The following is a 16,073-nucleotide window of genomic DNA, read 5'->3' on the forward strand; positions in this document are numbered from 1 at the left end:
CCTTTTTCTGAAGGGACAGAGTAGAAAACAATGCCTGCTTTTCTGTCTGCTTATGCCTAAGGTTGAATTATAGAACTAGAGAACTTCTTACTATAGTCTTTTGTATTTTTTTAATTAAAATTTTCTTGCAGTTCAGTAAGTTTAATGGTGAACAGCAAAAATAGTATCAAAATATTCATTCCACGACCAAGATGATTTTAAATCACTTAATGTATTATAGGGCGCAAAGCCTTCATATATTTTGCCATGAAACTGAACAAACTATAAGCCATGGCAGTAAAGGTAAGCATATTCTTAAGTATTTTCAGGATGACATCCATTAAATATAGCTAATCACAACACTTTCACAGAAAGAGTCTAGTACAAAATCTGGACATTTTTCAGAAGGAAAAAAATGTGCAGGCATACCTTGTTTTATTACACTTTGCACTTTGTAGATATTGTGTTTTTTACAAATTGAAGGTTTGTGGCAACCCAGCGCTGAGCAAGTCTATCGGCACCATTTTTCCAACAGCATGTGCTCACTTCATGTCTCTGTGTCACATTTTGGTAATTCTTGCTGTGAGAGGACTGACTCTAATTTTGAAAGAAGTTCTCTTGTGGGTAAAATGCTATCAAACAGCATCGCATGCTACAGAGAAATCCTTTGTGAAAAGAAGAGTCAATCGATGCGGGAAGCTTCATTGCTGTCTTATTTTAAGAACTTGCCACAGTCACCCCAGCCTTCAGCAACCACCACCCTGATCAGTCAGCAGCCATCAACATCGAGGCAAGACCCTCCATCAGCAAAAAGATTACGATTTGCTGAAGGCTCAGATGATGGTTAGCATTTTTTAGCAATAAAGTATTTTTTAATTCAGGTATGTACATTGGTTTTTTTAGACATAATGCTATCGCACACTTAATAGACTATGGTATAGTGTAAACATAACTTTTATATGCACCGGAAAACCCCCAAATTTGTGACTCACTTTATTGCGGTTTTCACTTTATTGCAGTGGTCTGGAACTGAACCCACAATATCTCCGAAGTATGCCTGTATACCACACATTTTTAGCCATCTCTGTATTTGTTTCTACTGCTCTGGATTTGGGGGTCTGGATTTTTCTTATAGTCTATAAATACTCATATAGCTTTGTCAACATGATGTGCTAATTATTGTACTAATATTATCAATTAGTATATTAGTTATTAGTGTGCTATAAGTCTACTAGGTACATTAATTCACTAATTCTACTTGTAGAAGCAGAATGACACAACTATACTTTCTCTCTTACATTTTGCCCGAAAGGTGGAGCCAATGACTCTCTGCGGTCTCAGCTTGTGGCGCGAGCCCCCAAGATAGCCAGGGGACTGGGGCTGACTCCCTGGGCCACGCAGCTGCCTTGTAGGAGATAGGCAGCCTCACTACCCTGACTCGTTTGGGCTTTGTCTGGCAAGTGGTGGAAGATCCGCTTTCCAACATCTGCACATTTTATGTAGTCTGTCTCCTTAGTGGGCTAAATCAGGTCTGATCCTTAAAATGTATCTGTGCCATACAAAACTGTAACTAAATACTGATAGACAGTCTGAGTCATACGGTCTGTAGCAAAGTTGAGTAAGGTAAAACAACATATGGGTTGCAGTTAATTACATATGTTTGTATGTTATATATATTAGCTAAGAATCATACTAATCTTTATTTCCTCTTGTATTCTGCATCTTAGCTGAGACACCTTCGCCTACCTGCAGGGAAAAACTTAATCTTCTGAGTAATTAACTAATGATAGCATGATCTTAAAATAAACTCAAGGCTAATCTAGACTTGAACATTGGAAGAAATGGAGATTAAGACTTTGGCATGTTAGCCCTTCAACTAAATTACTTCCGTCTGAAAGCTTCCTTCTGCTTGGATTTTAAAGACATCCTCTGACGTGATAAAACACCCATGGGGCCGCTGATGTCCATGCGTGCTATCGCAACGGAGCGAGGCCATGTGGGACGTGCGCCAGTCCCACCAGCCCCGCGCTGAGGCTGGGAATGCCTGGCAAAGGTTGGGCACCTGCATTTCGGTATGTGCAAGGGATGTAAGAAGCTTTGAAAAACAGCTGTTGGGGAGGGAAGGCAGTTAGAGCAAGTCCTGTACTGAAAGCCAGGTAGCAAAGCAGCCGTTCCAGTTGTGGATATTAGTAGAAAAACATTTCTATCAAGCAGAATAACATAGGAATAAGGAGTAGCTATTTACACCTAATAATACATTATTGCATCAATACTATCAGTGTGACATAAGAATAGTAAAGAGTATTGTAGGATACTTTACAAATTACGTAATTCCTTCCCCATCCCTCAATTTGTTCGAATACACTTAGGGAAGGTACTTCATTTATATTTATTTGGTTATCTACACCTATCTAGATATCTTCATTATTAAGTGTTAGAGGTGTCACTTGGAATCCCTTTGTTTCCATCCCTTCAAAAAAGGTGGGAAGTGCAGATTAAAGAAACGCCCTACTGTTACCGAACTTTCCCTCTTAGGCAACATTTTCCGCCTGGAAGTTCTCCCTTCAATAAATGAGAAAACACATTTTTGAAATTGATGCAGGTTATTCAGCCAATCTGAGTAGAAATGAGAGGGTCTGAGAGAGAAGAGCAGGCCTAAAGAAAGCAGCCTTGTGGGGTATAGCCAGCATACTCTGATTATGGTGAAAAGAAGCAGTTTCATAGCCTCTAGACATCACTGAGGGAAAGAAACAATCTCCCAAATAGATGCTATGTCTGAACTTGCACCTTACATTCAAACTCCAAAAGGCCTTGCATCCACACAGGCAAGTTTCTATCTCACTTAGTTTCAATCCAGGAGCACTGGGCTCATGTACACGCTTCAGTCCACACGGATGAAAAAAGGTAAGCAGGACTCCAGGCTGGAGCAGGGACATGTCTTAACTTGGAAGAAAAATGCTGAAGTTGAGGCTACATAACCAAACTTTCCAGCAGCATTTTTTAATCCCTTTTCTACCTTGTCCCCTGTAACAAATGAACTAATAAGCAATCATGCTTCTGAAACTTTTTCTCCAGTTATACTTTATTTTGCTCATCTCTAGTTTTACTTCTATTTAGAACTCTCACTTTTTTTTTTTTAACCTATTCAGCATAACATGGAAAAAAAATTAAAGGCCACCCAGCTCTGATACTCTGATAGAGTGGTTTCCCTTCCTTCTCCTCACAGTGGTCTGGAAGTTTGAGTGAGCAGGGAAGCAAGCATGTATTGGCTCTATAAATCTCTGCCAGATGTGTAAGGTGCTCTCTAATATGTCTCTCTTTAGTCATCCGCAAGAAAGAAGACTCTGAAATTACTGCATTGCAAGTAATGAAGTATAGTAAAGGAAGCATGCATTTTATATAAACAAGCAAGCAAAAGACCTCAGAACTAATGCTTGAAACAGTTAGAAAATTGATAGTGTATGAGAGCTGTGGACAATTTTTCCCGTTTTTTGGCAGTGACAGAGCGTACCAGCTTGAAATAAGACTGCATATTAGCTATGTACACAATTGTTGCTAGTGCTGCAAAATGACCTCCTAAATGGACATGGACAGGCTTTTCACTAACTAACTTTGTGTGGAAGATCTAAACTTAGCAGTCATAAAATTGAAATGAGAATCGCAGAAAAAATATGGCATCTATATGCTGTTGCATACAGATATCTGAAACAACCTGAATTTCAGTGAGAAAATTGTGGAAACAGATTTGGAAAGGTGGAAATTGCTAGGACATTTTTTGGGAGCCTGCAGCAAGAATCTCAGTCTATTCCCCTGGAGGTAAAGAGGGCTTTTTGCCATGGGGAGCAGCAAAGATTCCTATAAATGCATAACTTTTCCATGTCCCTACTTTGCACAAACTAAGTAAACAGTTGTCTGAAAATCCACTCCCTCCAAATAGTTTGTAAAAAGGAAGGTGTTACATACCTCATGGAAAAACATATCAAATTAAATCAATTAATGATTATATATATATATAAGGCATTTATTACCAATTAAAATAGTAATTATGCAAAATTAAAGGCTCAGTTGCACTTTGAAGACAAATTTAGGAAATAGTACCCCTATGGTTGACTGAAATTCACAGATTTTGTGTTCAAAATCTGACTGCCAATTTTGGATGTGTTCCTGTATGAATGTATGAGGCTGAACCGAAATCACAGACTTCAACACTTTTTGCATTCTGTGCTGTAAATATTTGAATCTGAATCTGCCATAAGGGGTTACTGAACATGCAAACTTGCACAGAGAAAAGATTTTAAAAAATATTTCTGTGCTTTTGAAGACTTAGCAACCAACCTCTTTCACAACATATTTCTGTCTGTTTTGACTGCTTTTTGTGCTTCTGTTCCAGCTTGTGGCCTGTCTTGTGATTCCACGGCTGGGTGGGAATGAATTAAGCTTGTCAATATCCTTTTGACCTCTTCATACTCAGGAGGTTCACCTTGCATAGCTTTTTTTTTTTCCCCCCTCTGCCTTCACCTCCTGACCGTGGCACCTCTCTGGAGGGCTGAGCATCTCCAAGTGGGGAGCAGCCACATGACTGACTGCTCCTCCCAGTGCAGCATTCCCCCGCCAGCAGCAGATGGCTATTTCTAGCAGGCAAAGAGTTGTTCTTGGTTATTTTTCTCTCCTCCGTTTATGCAGCTGTTTCCCTTCCCACTTGAGGGCGGGGGGGGGGGGGGAGTCCCTTTTACCCCTCCCTTCTGTTTTGCTTTGGGGACATAGAGATGTGCTGGTGTGTTACCACACCAAGCCCGCTGAGTTCAGATTGAGCATGCACTAGCACTGAGCAGATGCAGTGGTCCTGCGTAACTCAGTAAAATATCTCACTTCTTTGCAGTAACACCAAGCAATGGAAGTTGTGTTGAGGAGCGATACAAAATACCTCGTGTATAACGCATGAGGATGAATGAGCTGGAGAATGGTACCCGTGTTTAACGCCATACTGAACAGGGTGCTCCCTACCTCGGCCAAAATGAAGCGCTATATAAAGGGGCATGTCATAAATTGTCTTTCCCAGGATTAGTGTTAGCTTCAAGGAGGTGCACATCTGATTAGTCTTGAGGGTACCCTCTTCTAGGGTTAGATGCCTTTACCATCTATTCCTCATTTCTTGCTGTTGGAGGTATCTGGATCCGATTGCTTCCTCTCCCTGTGGAAGCTGATTTTGCTCATGCTTCTGCAAGCCAGCTCTTAACTAACCAGTCCCTTTTTCAGAAGCCATTTCTGTAGGATAGTATTAGCTATTTCTTGCAACAGTATAGTGGTCAATGCACACAGTTATAGGGGAAAGACTTACACTTTGATCTTACCCAGTTTTTTCTTAGTATAAAAATCACAGTATACAAAGTAGCAGGGACTGGATCCCAGGTCTGTCCTCTCTCAGGCAATGTGGTGTGTTTTAAGAAAAATCTGCAGAGACCTTTCCCTGAAATCTAATAGGATTTTAGTTTGATTTCAATAAAAACAGTCTGTGAGCTTTAAAAAGTCCCATCCAAAACTTGCACCTGGATGTAGTCCAATAAAATGTGGTACATTGGTGTTTAATATTTACTGCCAGATATGTCTACCCACTGCTTAATATAAGTACTAGGGGATTCTTCCAAAAACTGTTACCACAAACCACTATATGCAACTATTTTGGGGATTTTTTTAAGTCAAGTATCATAATGATAATGAATCTGGAAGGAGAAATAAGATTTTTTTACTTTGTTTATTTTGTTAGGCAGAATAAAATGGAATGTATTCTGTACTATGTTTGCTTGGCAATGATAACAGCAGGAGAAAAATAACATCAGTGTCAATAAAAAAAAGCTGATATGACCTTATGCTTACATGGCATGGGATGTTTCATCTACTAGAGAATGTAGATTAAATGTACTGTATGTTTGCATTTAGTGCTTGTGAATTTCCAAATTACATTCTGGAAAGACAGATCAAAGCTTGGGGGAGAATAAATGCAATGAACAGATAAACAAAGGCTGATCTACCTTGCTTCAGTTTGACTTATCAAGGCTAACTCCAGTTCTCAGGTGGGATTTCATTCTTCATGTCCATTCCCCTCTTTGCCACTGTGCAAGGTTCATCACTGCCTCTGGGAATTACTGCCAAACTGGAAATGTTGTTTCTGATGCACAAAGAACAGCTTGCTGGGAATAGTCTACAGTTTCTCTCTCTCCTCAGTTCACTTTATAAAAGCACCTGGGTAAAAATAAAAACAACCCTCTTATGATTTCTGACCCAGATTCCATATGGTGCTAACTGATGTTTTGGAGCTGAAAGCCCCAAGATAGCATATCTGAAAACTCCACAAGCTCTCAAACCCTCCCCGAGCATTGTTTAGCCACATATTCTCATGCTCTGCATCACCAACACAAACTTTAGTGAACTATAGGAAAAAACAGACAATACAAAAATATAACTGAATATTATGTAGGAGTATTTTTATGTAGGTTCAGAGGGGAAGATTTATAAAACATACAGAAGTGACTCTTTCTTATAGCCACTTTTTTTTGTAATTCATTCATCTCTACTAATTCTTCTTAAAGCAGGCTTGTCTTCTTAAAGGGCTGCTTTTGCTTCTGTAGTCTTTTCTGTGATTGTCCCTTTAAACATGACCACACCCTAGGTTGACCTGTTTTGTAAGGGCTTGCTTCATGTTTTTCTTTTCCATGTAGTAGTTGATGCTATTACTAAAAAATGGAGATTCTCTTTGGTGGAGAAAATATCACAGCAATCGTCTGTCTCCAACAGTCAAGCACTGCAGCCTTTTACCTCAGACCTTGGGGTGGGGAGGCTCATTGAGTTTCTCTCCCAACATAAATGTAAATTACTTAAAATTAGAGTAGGAAACAGGGGAGGGGAAAAAAAAAAACACACCTTAATCCTTCTACCCTGTGTCACAAGACAGAAAGAAGGGTGCGCTTTCTTTCTGAAGTACTCCTTGAAGTAGCATCAACTTATTTTCTGCATTCTCTCTCTTCTTTTAATGCCATTCATACAAAGAAGCAATCTGGGGTCTCATTTTCTCTCCAGAGCTTTTAAAAGTCTTCATAGGTGTTTAGAGTTTGATGGTTTCAGCTCTCCTGTAGCTCAGGAAATAATATAAAAATCATCTCTTCCTAGTTTGTTATGAAATATGCACAGCTTTAGTGGTATTTGTAGCCTTGCCACAATAAATATTTTCAGGAAAAGGCCTTAAATCTTGTTCCACTGAAATAAAGTCTTGCTATTGTTTTCTGTGGAAGATAGATTTCTTTCACATACTGTAATATTTCTTCATTTTCTTTTCTGAGAAGTCAAAAAGCATGAGTTGTGTAAAAGTGGCCTAAACTGTCTATATGTTTAACCCATCTTCAAAGAGCAAGCTTCTTGTCTTAATTGCTCAGTTTTATATTTTGCTGCAACAAGAAATTTAAGTGATAAGTACTGTCATAAAAATACAAAGCATGTTTTATTTAGAAGGATCAGTTAAAATACAATGAGTTTTTTAAAGCTATGCCATGCTTTTCTTTTAGCTGTATCTTTCAGCTCAGTCAAAAATGTAAGGTTATTTTTCCCTGGCTTTAGTTTTTACACCTTTTGCCCAGTCTCCCCTTTGTAAGAAAAATCAGTTTTGTATTAAGCAGATGTCTGAGTCTGAAATTAAAAATGCAGAAAGTACAAATGCATCCGAGTGCTAATATAAATATTTATGCCTGCTAAATGATGGAAAACATGATCATTCAAGGAACAGAGTACACATGGAGGCAAACTATTCTTTTGTAAATTATATGGCACCTTATTAAAATTTGCTTTAGTGTGCTTCCTTGCAGGGCAACAGATTGTTCTGTATAAGAAATCACAGCAGAGCAAGGACCCTTTACACCAGGTGGCCATATTTATAAAGGTAGTTAGGCACCTATTGGGATTTTAACAAGGGCCTAAATAAGCTAGGCACCAAACTCCAATGAAATCAATTCACTTAAGGGCTTTAGAAATTCTGGCTTCAAAGTCTGACAGTCTGAAATGCAGTGTCTAAATTGCTTAAAGCTGAGGATTTTTCCAGCCTACGCTGGTGGGAATGAGCTCACAGTTTAGCCCTTAGAACTTTCTTTAGGTGGACATTTTAGAGCAAATCTATTAAGTGATATTGGTAATCAGCTCGAGCATGAACAATTCTGATTACATGGGTAGCCTCCGCCTGACCCCCTTGTCTGTGAATGCTCTGAATGGAGCCATTTGATGTCAGTTCGACAAATACCACCTTCAGGTTGTCTGGTGTTAATTTAGAGAATGACCCTGCCAAGTCTCACTAATCCATCAAGTTTATATGCTCAGGCACCACGGCAGCAGAGAATAGCGCTCGGGGCCCTATCAGGAAGGGCTGCCCAGTGGTAAATCAAGACTGTCTTAACTATTTGCATGACTTAGTAGAGTTCATGGTGTGCTGTCTCTAGTGGGCCTGAGAGGAATCGCAGCACCCACCTGTACTCTGAAAATGGCAATGGCACTTGTTTGGTTCCTGGCAAGTTGTTTATTTGCAGCAGTGCAGCAAGTACTCAGTAGCAAGAGGAAGACTAGGGAAAATGTGGGCCCTTTGCTGAATGGGGTGGGTGCCTTGGTGACAAAGGATGCAGAGAAGGCAGAGTTACTGAATGCCTTCTTTGCTTCAGTCTTTACTGCTCAGGCCAGCCCTCAGGAACCCCAGATCCTGGAGGCAAGAGAGAAAGTCTGGAGAAAGGAAGACTTTCCCTTGGTGGAGGAGGAGTGGGTTAGAGATCATTTAAGCAAACTTGACACCCACAAATCCATGGGCCCTGATGGGATGCACCCACGAGTGCTGAGGGAGCTGGCGGATGTCATTGCTAAGCCACTCTCCATCATCTTTGAAAGGTCATGGAGAACAGGAGAGGTGCCTGAGGACTGGAAGAAAGCCAATGTCACCCCAGTCTTCAAAAAGGGCAAGAAGGAGGACCCAGGCAACTACAGGCCAGTCAGCCTCACCTCCATCCCTGGAAAGGTGATGGAGCAGCTCATCCTGGAAGCCATCTCCAAGCATGTGGAGGACAAGAAGGTGATCAGGAGTAGTCAGCATGGCTTCACCAAGGGGAAATCATGCCTAACCAATCTGATAGCCTTCTATGATGGAATGACTGGCTGGGTAGATGAGGGGAGAGCAGTGGATGTTGTCTCCCTTGACTTCAGCAAGGCTTTTGACACTGTCTCCCATAACATCCTCATAGACAAGCTGAGGAAGTGTGGGCTAGGTGAGTGGACAGTGAGGTGGATTGAGAACTGGCTGAATGGCAGAGTTCGGAGAGTTGTGATCAGTGGCACAGAGTCTAGTTGGAGGCCTGTAGCTAGCGGTGTCCCCCAGGGGTCAGTCCTGGGTCCAGTCTTGTTCAACTTCTTCATCAGTGACCTGGATGAAGGCACAGAGTGCACCCTCAGCAAGTTTGCTGACGATACAAAACTGAGAGGAGTGGCTGATACGCCAGAGGGCTGTGCTGCCATTCAGAGAGACCTGGACAGGCTGGAGAGGTGGGCAGAGAGGAACCTCATGAAGTTCAACAAAGGCAAGTGCAGGGTCCTGCACCTGGGGAGGAATAACCCCATGCACCAGTACAGGTTGGGGGTTGACCTGCTGGAAAGCAGCTCTGCAGAGAAGGACCTGGGAGTACTGGTGGACACCAAGTTAAGCATGAGGCAGCAATGTGCCCTTGTGGCCAAGAAGGCCAATGGTATCCTGGGGTGCATCAGGAAGAGTGTTGCCAGCAGGTTGAGGGAGGTGATTCTCCCCCTCTACTCAGCCCTGGTGAGGCCACATCTGGAGTACTGCGTCCAGTTCTGGGCTCCCCAGTACAAGAGGGATGTGGCACTACTGGAGCAAGTCCGGCGAAGGGCCACAAAGATGATTAGGGGACTGGAGCATCTCTCTTATGAGGAAAGGCTGAGAGAACTGGGCCTGTTCAGCCTAGAGAAGAGAAGGCTGATCTTATCATTGATCTTATCAATGTGTACAAGTATCTGAAGGGAGGGTGTCGAGAGGATGGGACCAGACTCTTTTCAGTGGTGCCCAGCGACAGGACGCGAGGCAACGGGCACAAACTGAAACACAGACAATTCCATCTGAACATGAGAAAAAACTTCTTCACTGTGAGGGTGACAGAGCACTGGCACAGGTTGCCCAGAGAGGTTGTGGAGTCTCCTTCTCTGGAGATATTCAAAACCCACCTGGACATGATCCTGTGCAACGTGCTCTAGGTGACCCTGCTTGAGCAGGGGGGTTGGACTAGATGATCTCCAGAGGTCCCTTCCAACCTCAGCGATTCTGTGATTCTGTGATAAGTGCAGCTAGGTGAGTGCTGCTGGAGCTCATAGTAAGTTCAAGGATTTTCTGTGAGGCAATGAAATGCTGCCGGTCAGAATGGTACAACCTAGACTTCTTGAGGAAAACTGAAAGGTAGAGAAAGGTAAAGAAAAAGCAGCTTTTCACTGCTGCTGCGCAAGCCTGTTCTGAGGAGCGACCTCAGTGCGGTGCTTATGCTGTTTGTCCCTGTGCACGTGTACTGTGCTTTTAGTGTGGCCACGCGTTCTTTTTTTTTTCTTTCTTTTTTTTTTTTTTGCTTCACGGTTGCTGGCAGGATTCTGAAAAATGCAGCACTTCATGCAGTATCACGTGTACCTGAAACCCAGCGCGCACACACACACACACACACACATCCAGCAAATGTCGACCACAAAAACCACCGAAAAACCTGCAGACCGTCACAAAAACAAAACAAAACAAAACAAAACCAAAAAACAAGGTCGCTTTTAAAAATTCCTGCAGACCCTCACCAAAATAACCAGGTAGCTTTTAAAAATTCCCAGCCTGGAAAGCAAGCACAGTCCTCCCGTCCCCTCCCGTCCCGTCCCCTTCCCTTCCCTTCCCTTCCCTTCTTTTCTCCCGGTCATTCGGCAGCAAGCAGTGGGGCTGCAGCGGCTTGGTGAAAAACAAAGCCGTCTCTAACCCCCGCCGCGCACCCTCCCCAGATTCCCCCCCCCCCCCGCCTGCGCCCAGCGCACGGCGAGGGGGGCGTGGGGCGCCCCATCGGCCCGGGCCGGGACCGGCGGCGGCGGCACCGGCGCTGCCCGCGGCGGGGGCGCGGGCGCGGGCGCGGGCGGCGGCCCCTCCCCGGGCGGGGCGGGGGCCGGGGGGGCCGGGCCGGGCCGGGCGGCCGGAGGGGAGGTGCGCGCCCCCCAGAGCGGAAAGTGGCGCGGCGCGGAGCGGGCGGGCTCGCCTCCAGCCCTCCGGGCCGGTTTCCTGCCCACGCGTGGGGGTGTCCGCGCCCGGAGAAGATGCGGGGGGGTGGTTTTGGCTGCTGCCGGAGGAGCAGCAGCGAGCCCCCCCTGGAGTGCTCGCTGCCTCTGCTGGAGCCCAGCCCGAAACAGGTACGGGGGCGCGTCCTCCCCACTCCCCCCGGGCAGCCGCTTACACCGTGTGCAGTAACCCCCGTCCTCTGCCGTGTTGCACGTCGCGCCTGGTCCGCTCTCACATGTCTTGAGGGGATGCCGGAGGGCCGCTGCCGTCTGCAGCAGCCCCGCAGCCGCTGAATGGGGAGACTTAATTCGTTTTGTTTTCCTTAAGCCTGCAGAGACATTTGGAGAGAGAAAGGGTTGTGCAGAATGAGAGGGGCTCTGGTTTGCTTTCAGCTGGTGACTGTTTTCTCAGAGGCAGTGTGGCTCGTGGGCAGGATTTTATTGAGACAATGATGCTGGAGCAGCCCTTTAAATCAAGATGCTTCTGGTAAGGGCTGCCCCGCAGGCTGGCTGAGTTTGCACTAGCAGATAAGCACGATAGCACACACAGTCCTGGTAGCAGCACTGCTCATCTTATCTCTAGCTGGAGCAGTATGGGGATGCGGTGGATTTAGAGTACCATGCTTTGCAACCTTTCTTGGAGTTTATCCTTGCTTCAGCTGTTACTAGTGTGAGATAGCAGCCAACTAATGCTGAAGGAAAAGCCTTCAACTGGAATCACATTACTGGAATCACATACCTTCTGTATGTATATGAGTGTGTGTATAATATATTGAGTGTGTGTGTGGTGTCTCTCTCTACAGATTTTTTTTTACAGTATTTATATCTCTGCATATAATGATGTTTACATGGTCATGTGCACGGTATGCTATCTTAAACTACTGCTGCAGTTGTTGTGGTTGCCTGATATTCCATCTGTCAGTCACCTTATGGAAAATAAAAAACGGTTGTCACACTGCAGGTTTTTTTGGTATGTTTCTTTGGTCTTTTTTAGGTGAAATAAAAATAGCTATTCTGTACAGTGTAGATTATTTTTCTCTCTCTCTTTTTTCCTTCCCAAAAGCTGGTGTCATTCACACTTTTGGTTAAATTGGATGCTTAGAAGTTTTTATGGTTAAAAACATAGCAACATTTCAGATATATGATATGTCTTTTTTAGGAATACATAGCTGCTGTACATCAAACATTCTGATTTGTAGTAACAAATCTTTCAATACTTCGCTCAGTTTCTGCTCTCCAAGCCTGCAGACTCCACTGTGGTTTTAATTAATAATAGTTGTTATAAGTAAATGAGTGAGTACAATGCAATATAGAATCATATTTGATTCATTTGGCTTTGGGGGAAATAACTATTTCTTAATTAGAAGTACTTCCAAGACTATCAGTGTCTGCAAGTGGAGGTTTGATTTTGTGCAGGTAGTCATATGTTTATTACTTGCCTCACATGCTGGGATTTTGAAGGCAGAGTTGCTGGCATGAGTGGATTTATGTCATCTATTGGATAGGCCACTCTAAAAGTGCACCCCACCCTGAACTGGCGGGACCTCGCCTAAGCCTGCCTCTGCCTGTCCTCGCCCTGTGCGGTGATGAGGTGAGGTGTTGCCTGGGCTGCACAAGTCGCACAAGCAGCCGATGCTGCGCAGCTCCGGGGACTGCGCCGGAGCACCCTGCCTGGCGTTGCGTCTGGCAGGAGAGGGCTCTCATGTCCCCTAAGGATAAAATGCAGGTGGGTGCTAGACTTGTGAAATAAGCTCTTTGGAAATGTGTGGGTTTTTTTCTTTTCAGCTATCTAACTTCATGGCTTAACTGATATGATTTTGGAATAGTTCATCGATTGTTTTGCTCTGTGCCTTTTCAGTCCCTAATACAACAGGGTCTTCATCCAAGACAGTGACTCCTCTATGCTGCACTACTAGTTAAAATGATACCTCTAACAGCAAAAGGAAATGAAAGCTGTGGAATTACAGAGGTGGCTGATGATATATCAACTTACACTTACTCTAAAAATAACGATTAGATAATCATGTCCCAGATGGTGTGCCGTATACCTTACACGAAGCTAGAGCTCTATCCTTGTCCTCTGTCAGATGGAAAAGGTGTGGGTTAAAAGTGTGTATTGTAAGTTCCCAAAAGAGCAAGTGGATAGCAAGTGTGTTTGTATCTTGACTCAGAGAGCCAATGTTAACAGTAACTTCTTTTTCTGCCCTTCTGTCCACTCCATGCATCTGAGGGCTGATGGAGTTTTCCCCTTCATTTTTGAAGAGGAAGTTTTTATTCTTGTTGCTATTTTGGCAAATGAAAATTTAAGTTTCTTTCAGTGTTCTGTGAAATAATGCTGCTAATATCATACTGTGAAACATTTTGAAAGCATAATCAGTGTATTCCACTGTCTGCCATGTAGCTGGATTAAGGTTTTCCTTCTCAAGTCTTTTACCTTGCTGTTTGTCAAAAAGAGGTATTTGAAATAAATATTACAGGCTGGAAAAAGGAATAATGAGAAATTAAATTTCCAGATTGAGTGATTTACGTATGGACTGTGGGAAGAACTCTCCTAGGTTTGTTCTTATTCATTCACTGTCATGCACAGTTAGACGTGCTGCTAACATTAGTCTTTGAGTTTTGTTGAAAGAATAATCTTTTTATGCCCTTAAACTAACCAGGATGTGGTTTGTAGCCAATCTTGTTCTAGTGATGAAATACATAGACGTCTTCAAGGATTTTTCAGTGTGTCTGGACTTTTCTGCTTCCTTTCTTGGTCCCAAGCCCTTGATGTGTAGTTGCTTCTGCATGGAGACTGAAAGGATGCCAAGCTGATGCTTAATGTTTGAGCTTGAATTAGTTAGAGTGGCCTCTTATGGGGTTAGGTGACACAAACCCTGCTCCTGACTGTGACTCTTGAGAAACTTGTCTCATTAGAAACTAGCAAAATGTTGAAAATACACCTTATTATGATATCCTCGTCATCTTTATATTCCTCTCAAATTCACACCAAAAATGTAAGGTTTAGTTTTCTTTTGATTTATTTTTTCTCAAATTTATAAATGAAAAAGAAGGGAAAAAAGTCAATTTAACACAACAATGTAAGCTTTCATGTCTTTATCTTTCAGCAAAATCTGCTGTACAGTTCCACCTAGTGATGGAGAGCTCGTGTACCTGAGGGCCAAACTTTAGAGCTTGCAGTTACTTGGTTACAGCACTACTTCACTAGCAGAGACAATGCTAACTAGTATAGATGGTAATTCATTATTACTTGTCACACCAACAGTCCTACCAAAGCCAATCTGACTTCAGGTTGAGTTTATTTTGAGTATTAGGTGTCTTTATGTATTTATAAATCATATACATGCAGGTCACCATTTATAATAATAAAATAAGCATAGAAAATTGGCCCATTGCACCCAAAATACCAAGCAATGATGTGTAACAGAGAGAATAGGAAAAGACCTTTTTTTTTTCTTGTTGTGGGTTGTGCATTCCTGTTGTCATTGTTTTACAAAGTGATGGTGGGTTTCCTTCATTCATTTTTTTTAATTATTATTTTAAGCAAAACCATGTTTGTCCACTAGCATGCAAGAGGACTAATATGTTCTGAGACACTTCATTATATCATGTAATAGCACTTGAATTAATGTTTCTCCCTTTCCGAGTGCTAATTCACTAGTGGAAATGGGATCTAGGTAGGAGAAACTGGTATGATTAAAGATGCTTTGGGGGCAATGTGCCGCAGGAGATAAAAATGCAGATTCAACACAATGTGGGTTGCGTCTCCTTGGGGGAGATGCAGCGTATCCTGGGAGCCCTCCCTGGACACTGGGCTGCCCCTGCTTGAAGGCTAGCAAGAGGTTTAAGGGCACCTTCTGTGCTGAAAAGTAACCATTTAAAAATGGCACTTCCTGCCTTGTTCAAAGCTCTTTGTTCTAACAACAGTATTTTGCAGTAACTCCTTGTTTCCTTTAGTTCTACATGAGCAATGCAGTTAAAGCATGAGTCAGAGTCCACTAGGTACTCTGGTACTCTGGTATCTTTGCCACGATTGCTTCAGCTGGTAAATCCAGTGATGGCAACAGAGCTGAAGGCTTGCTAACAGGACATAACTTAGGAGGGAAAATGCTGCTTTTCACCATGATGCGTATGAGCAATACCTTTGGCTCTTGCCCCCAAGCTGAATTTGCAAGGCTGGACGTTAGGAAAGATGGTTCTTCAATTGCTGCAAGCTGTGCACATACAGGATGAAAGCGCTGTTCCAGTTACAAGCACGAAATCATGAACACAAAATCCCACAGGGCTGTTATTTACTTTTCTGAGTTCAACCGGACTTTTAAGAAGGAGCTTCAGGTTGCAGCACAGACCATGCTGACTCTGATGGAGCCTCCTGAGGCCCTTTTCCTTCAGGAAACTAGCAGTTTGCATTGGTGCAACTGTTACCACTCAGGTAGTTTATTTATTTATCGTCTCCGCTTCCATTTGAGTTTAGGGCCAAGGAGACGTTTGTAAAAATCAGAACTTATATGTAATATAATATGCTATTATAAATACATATATTGGATCTGGCTCTCAGATTGCAGGTTCCTGTGTAGTTACATCCTGTTGGGTTTTGTGCTAAAGTTGATTTATTATCTGAAATTTAACAAGCTTGTTATGAACCAGCCTAATGGGGATAATTCTTACCTTGCTGTGATGCTTTATTAAAGCCATAAAGAGAGGTCAGCAGGAGGCATGACTTTTTTCAAACAAGCCCTTCATAAAGCCATAAATTGGTAAGTCTTTAAAAG

General features: G+C 42.9%; 1 protein-coding gene and 1 long non-coding RNA gene across 6 annotated transcripts in view; one reads left to right on the forward strand and one right to left on the reverse strand.

Annotated features, from left to right (window-relative positions):
* Positions 1-16,073, forward strand: part of TNS3 (tensin 3) — a 332,367-nt gene that overhangs the window by 8,614 nt on the left and 307,680 nt on the right. For 3 of the 5 annotated variants that reach the window (XM_067291185.1, XM_067291188.1, XM_067291187.1), the window contains exon 1: positions 11,254-11,433. The exons of 1 other annotated variant lie outside the window; for it this stretch is intronic. In XM_067291185.1, the coding sequence (XP_067147286.1) occupies positions 11,341-11,433 (93 nt within the window). In that variant the 5' untranslated portion in view covers positions 11,254-11,340. Of the gene's footprint in view, positions 1-11,253; positions 11,434-13,002; positions 13,028-16,073 lie in introns of those variants that run through there. One more of the 5 variants, XM_013952784.1, reaches the window with a different exon arrangement.
* LOC136991282 (uncharacterized) lies at positions 6,441-10,383 on the reverse strand. The gene is made up of 2 exons (XR_010883428.1): positions 10,234-10,383; positions 6,441-7,418 (listed from the first exon to the last, which is right to left on the reverse strand). It is a non-coding gene; the product is annotated as an uncharacterized lncRNA (long non-coding RNA).

The sequence above is a fragment of the Apteryx mantelli genome, chromosome 2, assembly GCF_036417845.1.
Source record: "Apteryx mantelli isolate bAptMan1 chromosome 2, bAptMan1.hap1, whole genome shotgun sequence".
NCBI classification, from domain to species: domain Eukaryota; kingdom Metazoa; phylum Chordata; class Aves; order Apterygiformes; family Apterygidae; genus Apteryx; species Apteryx mantelli.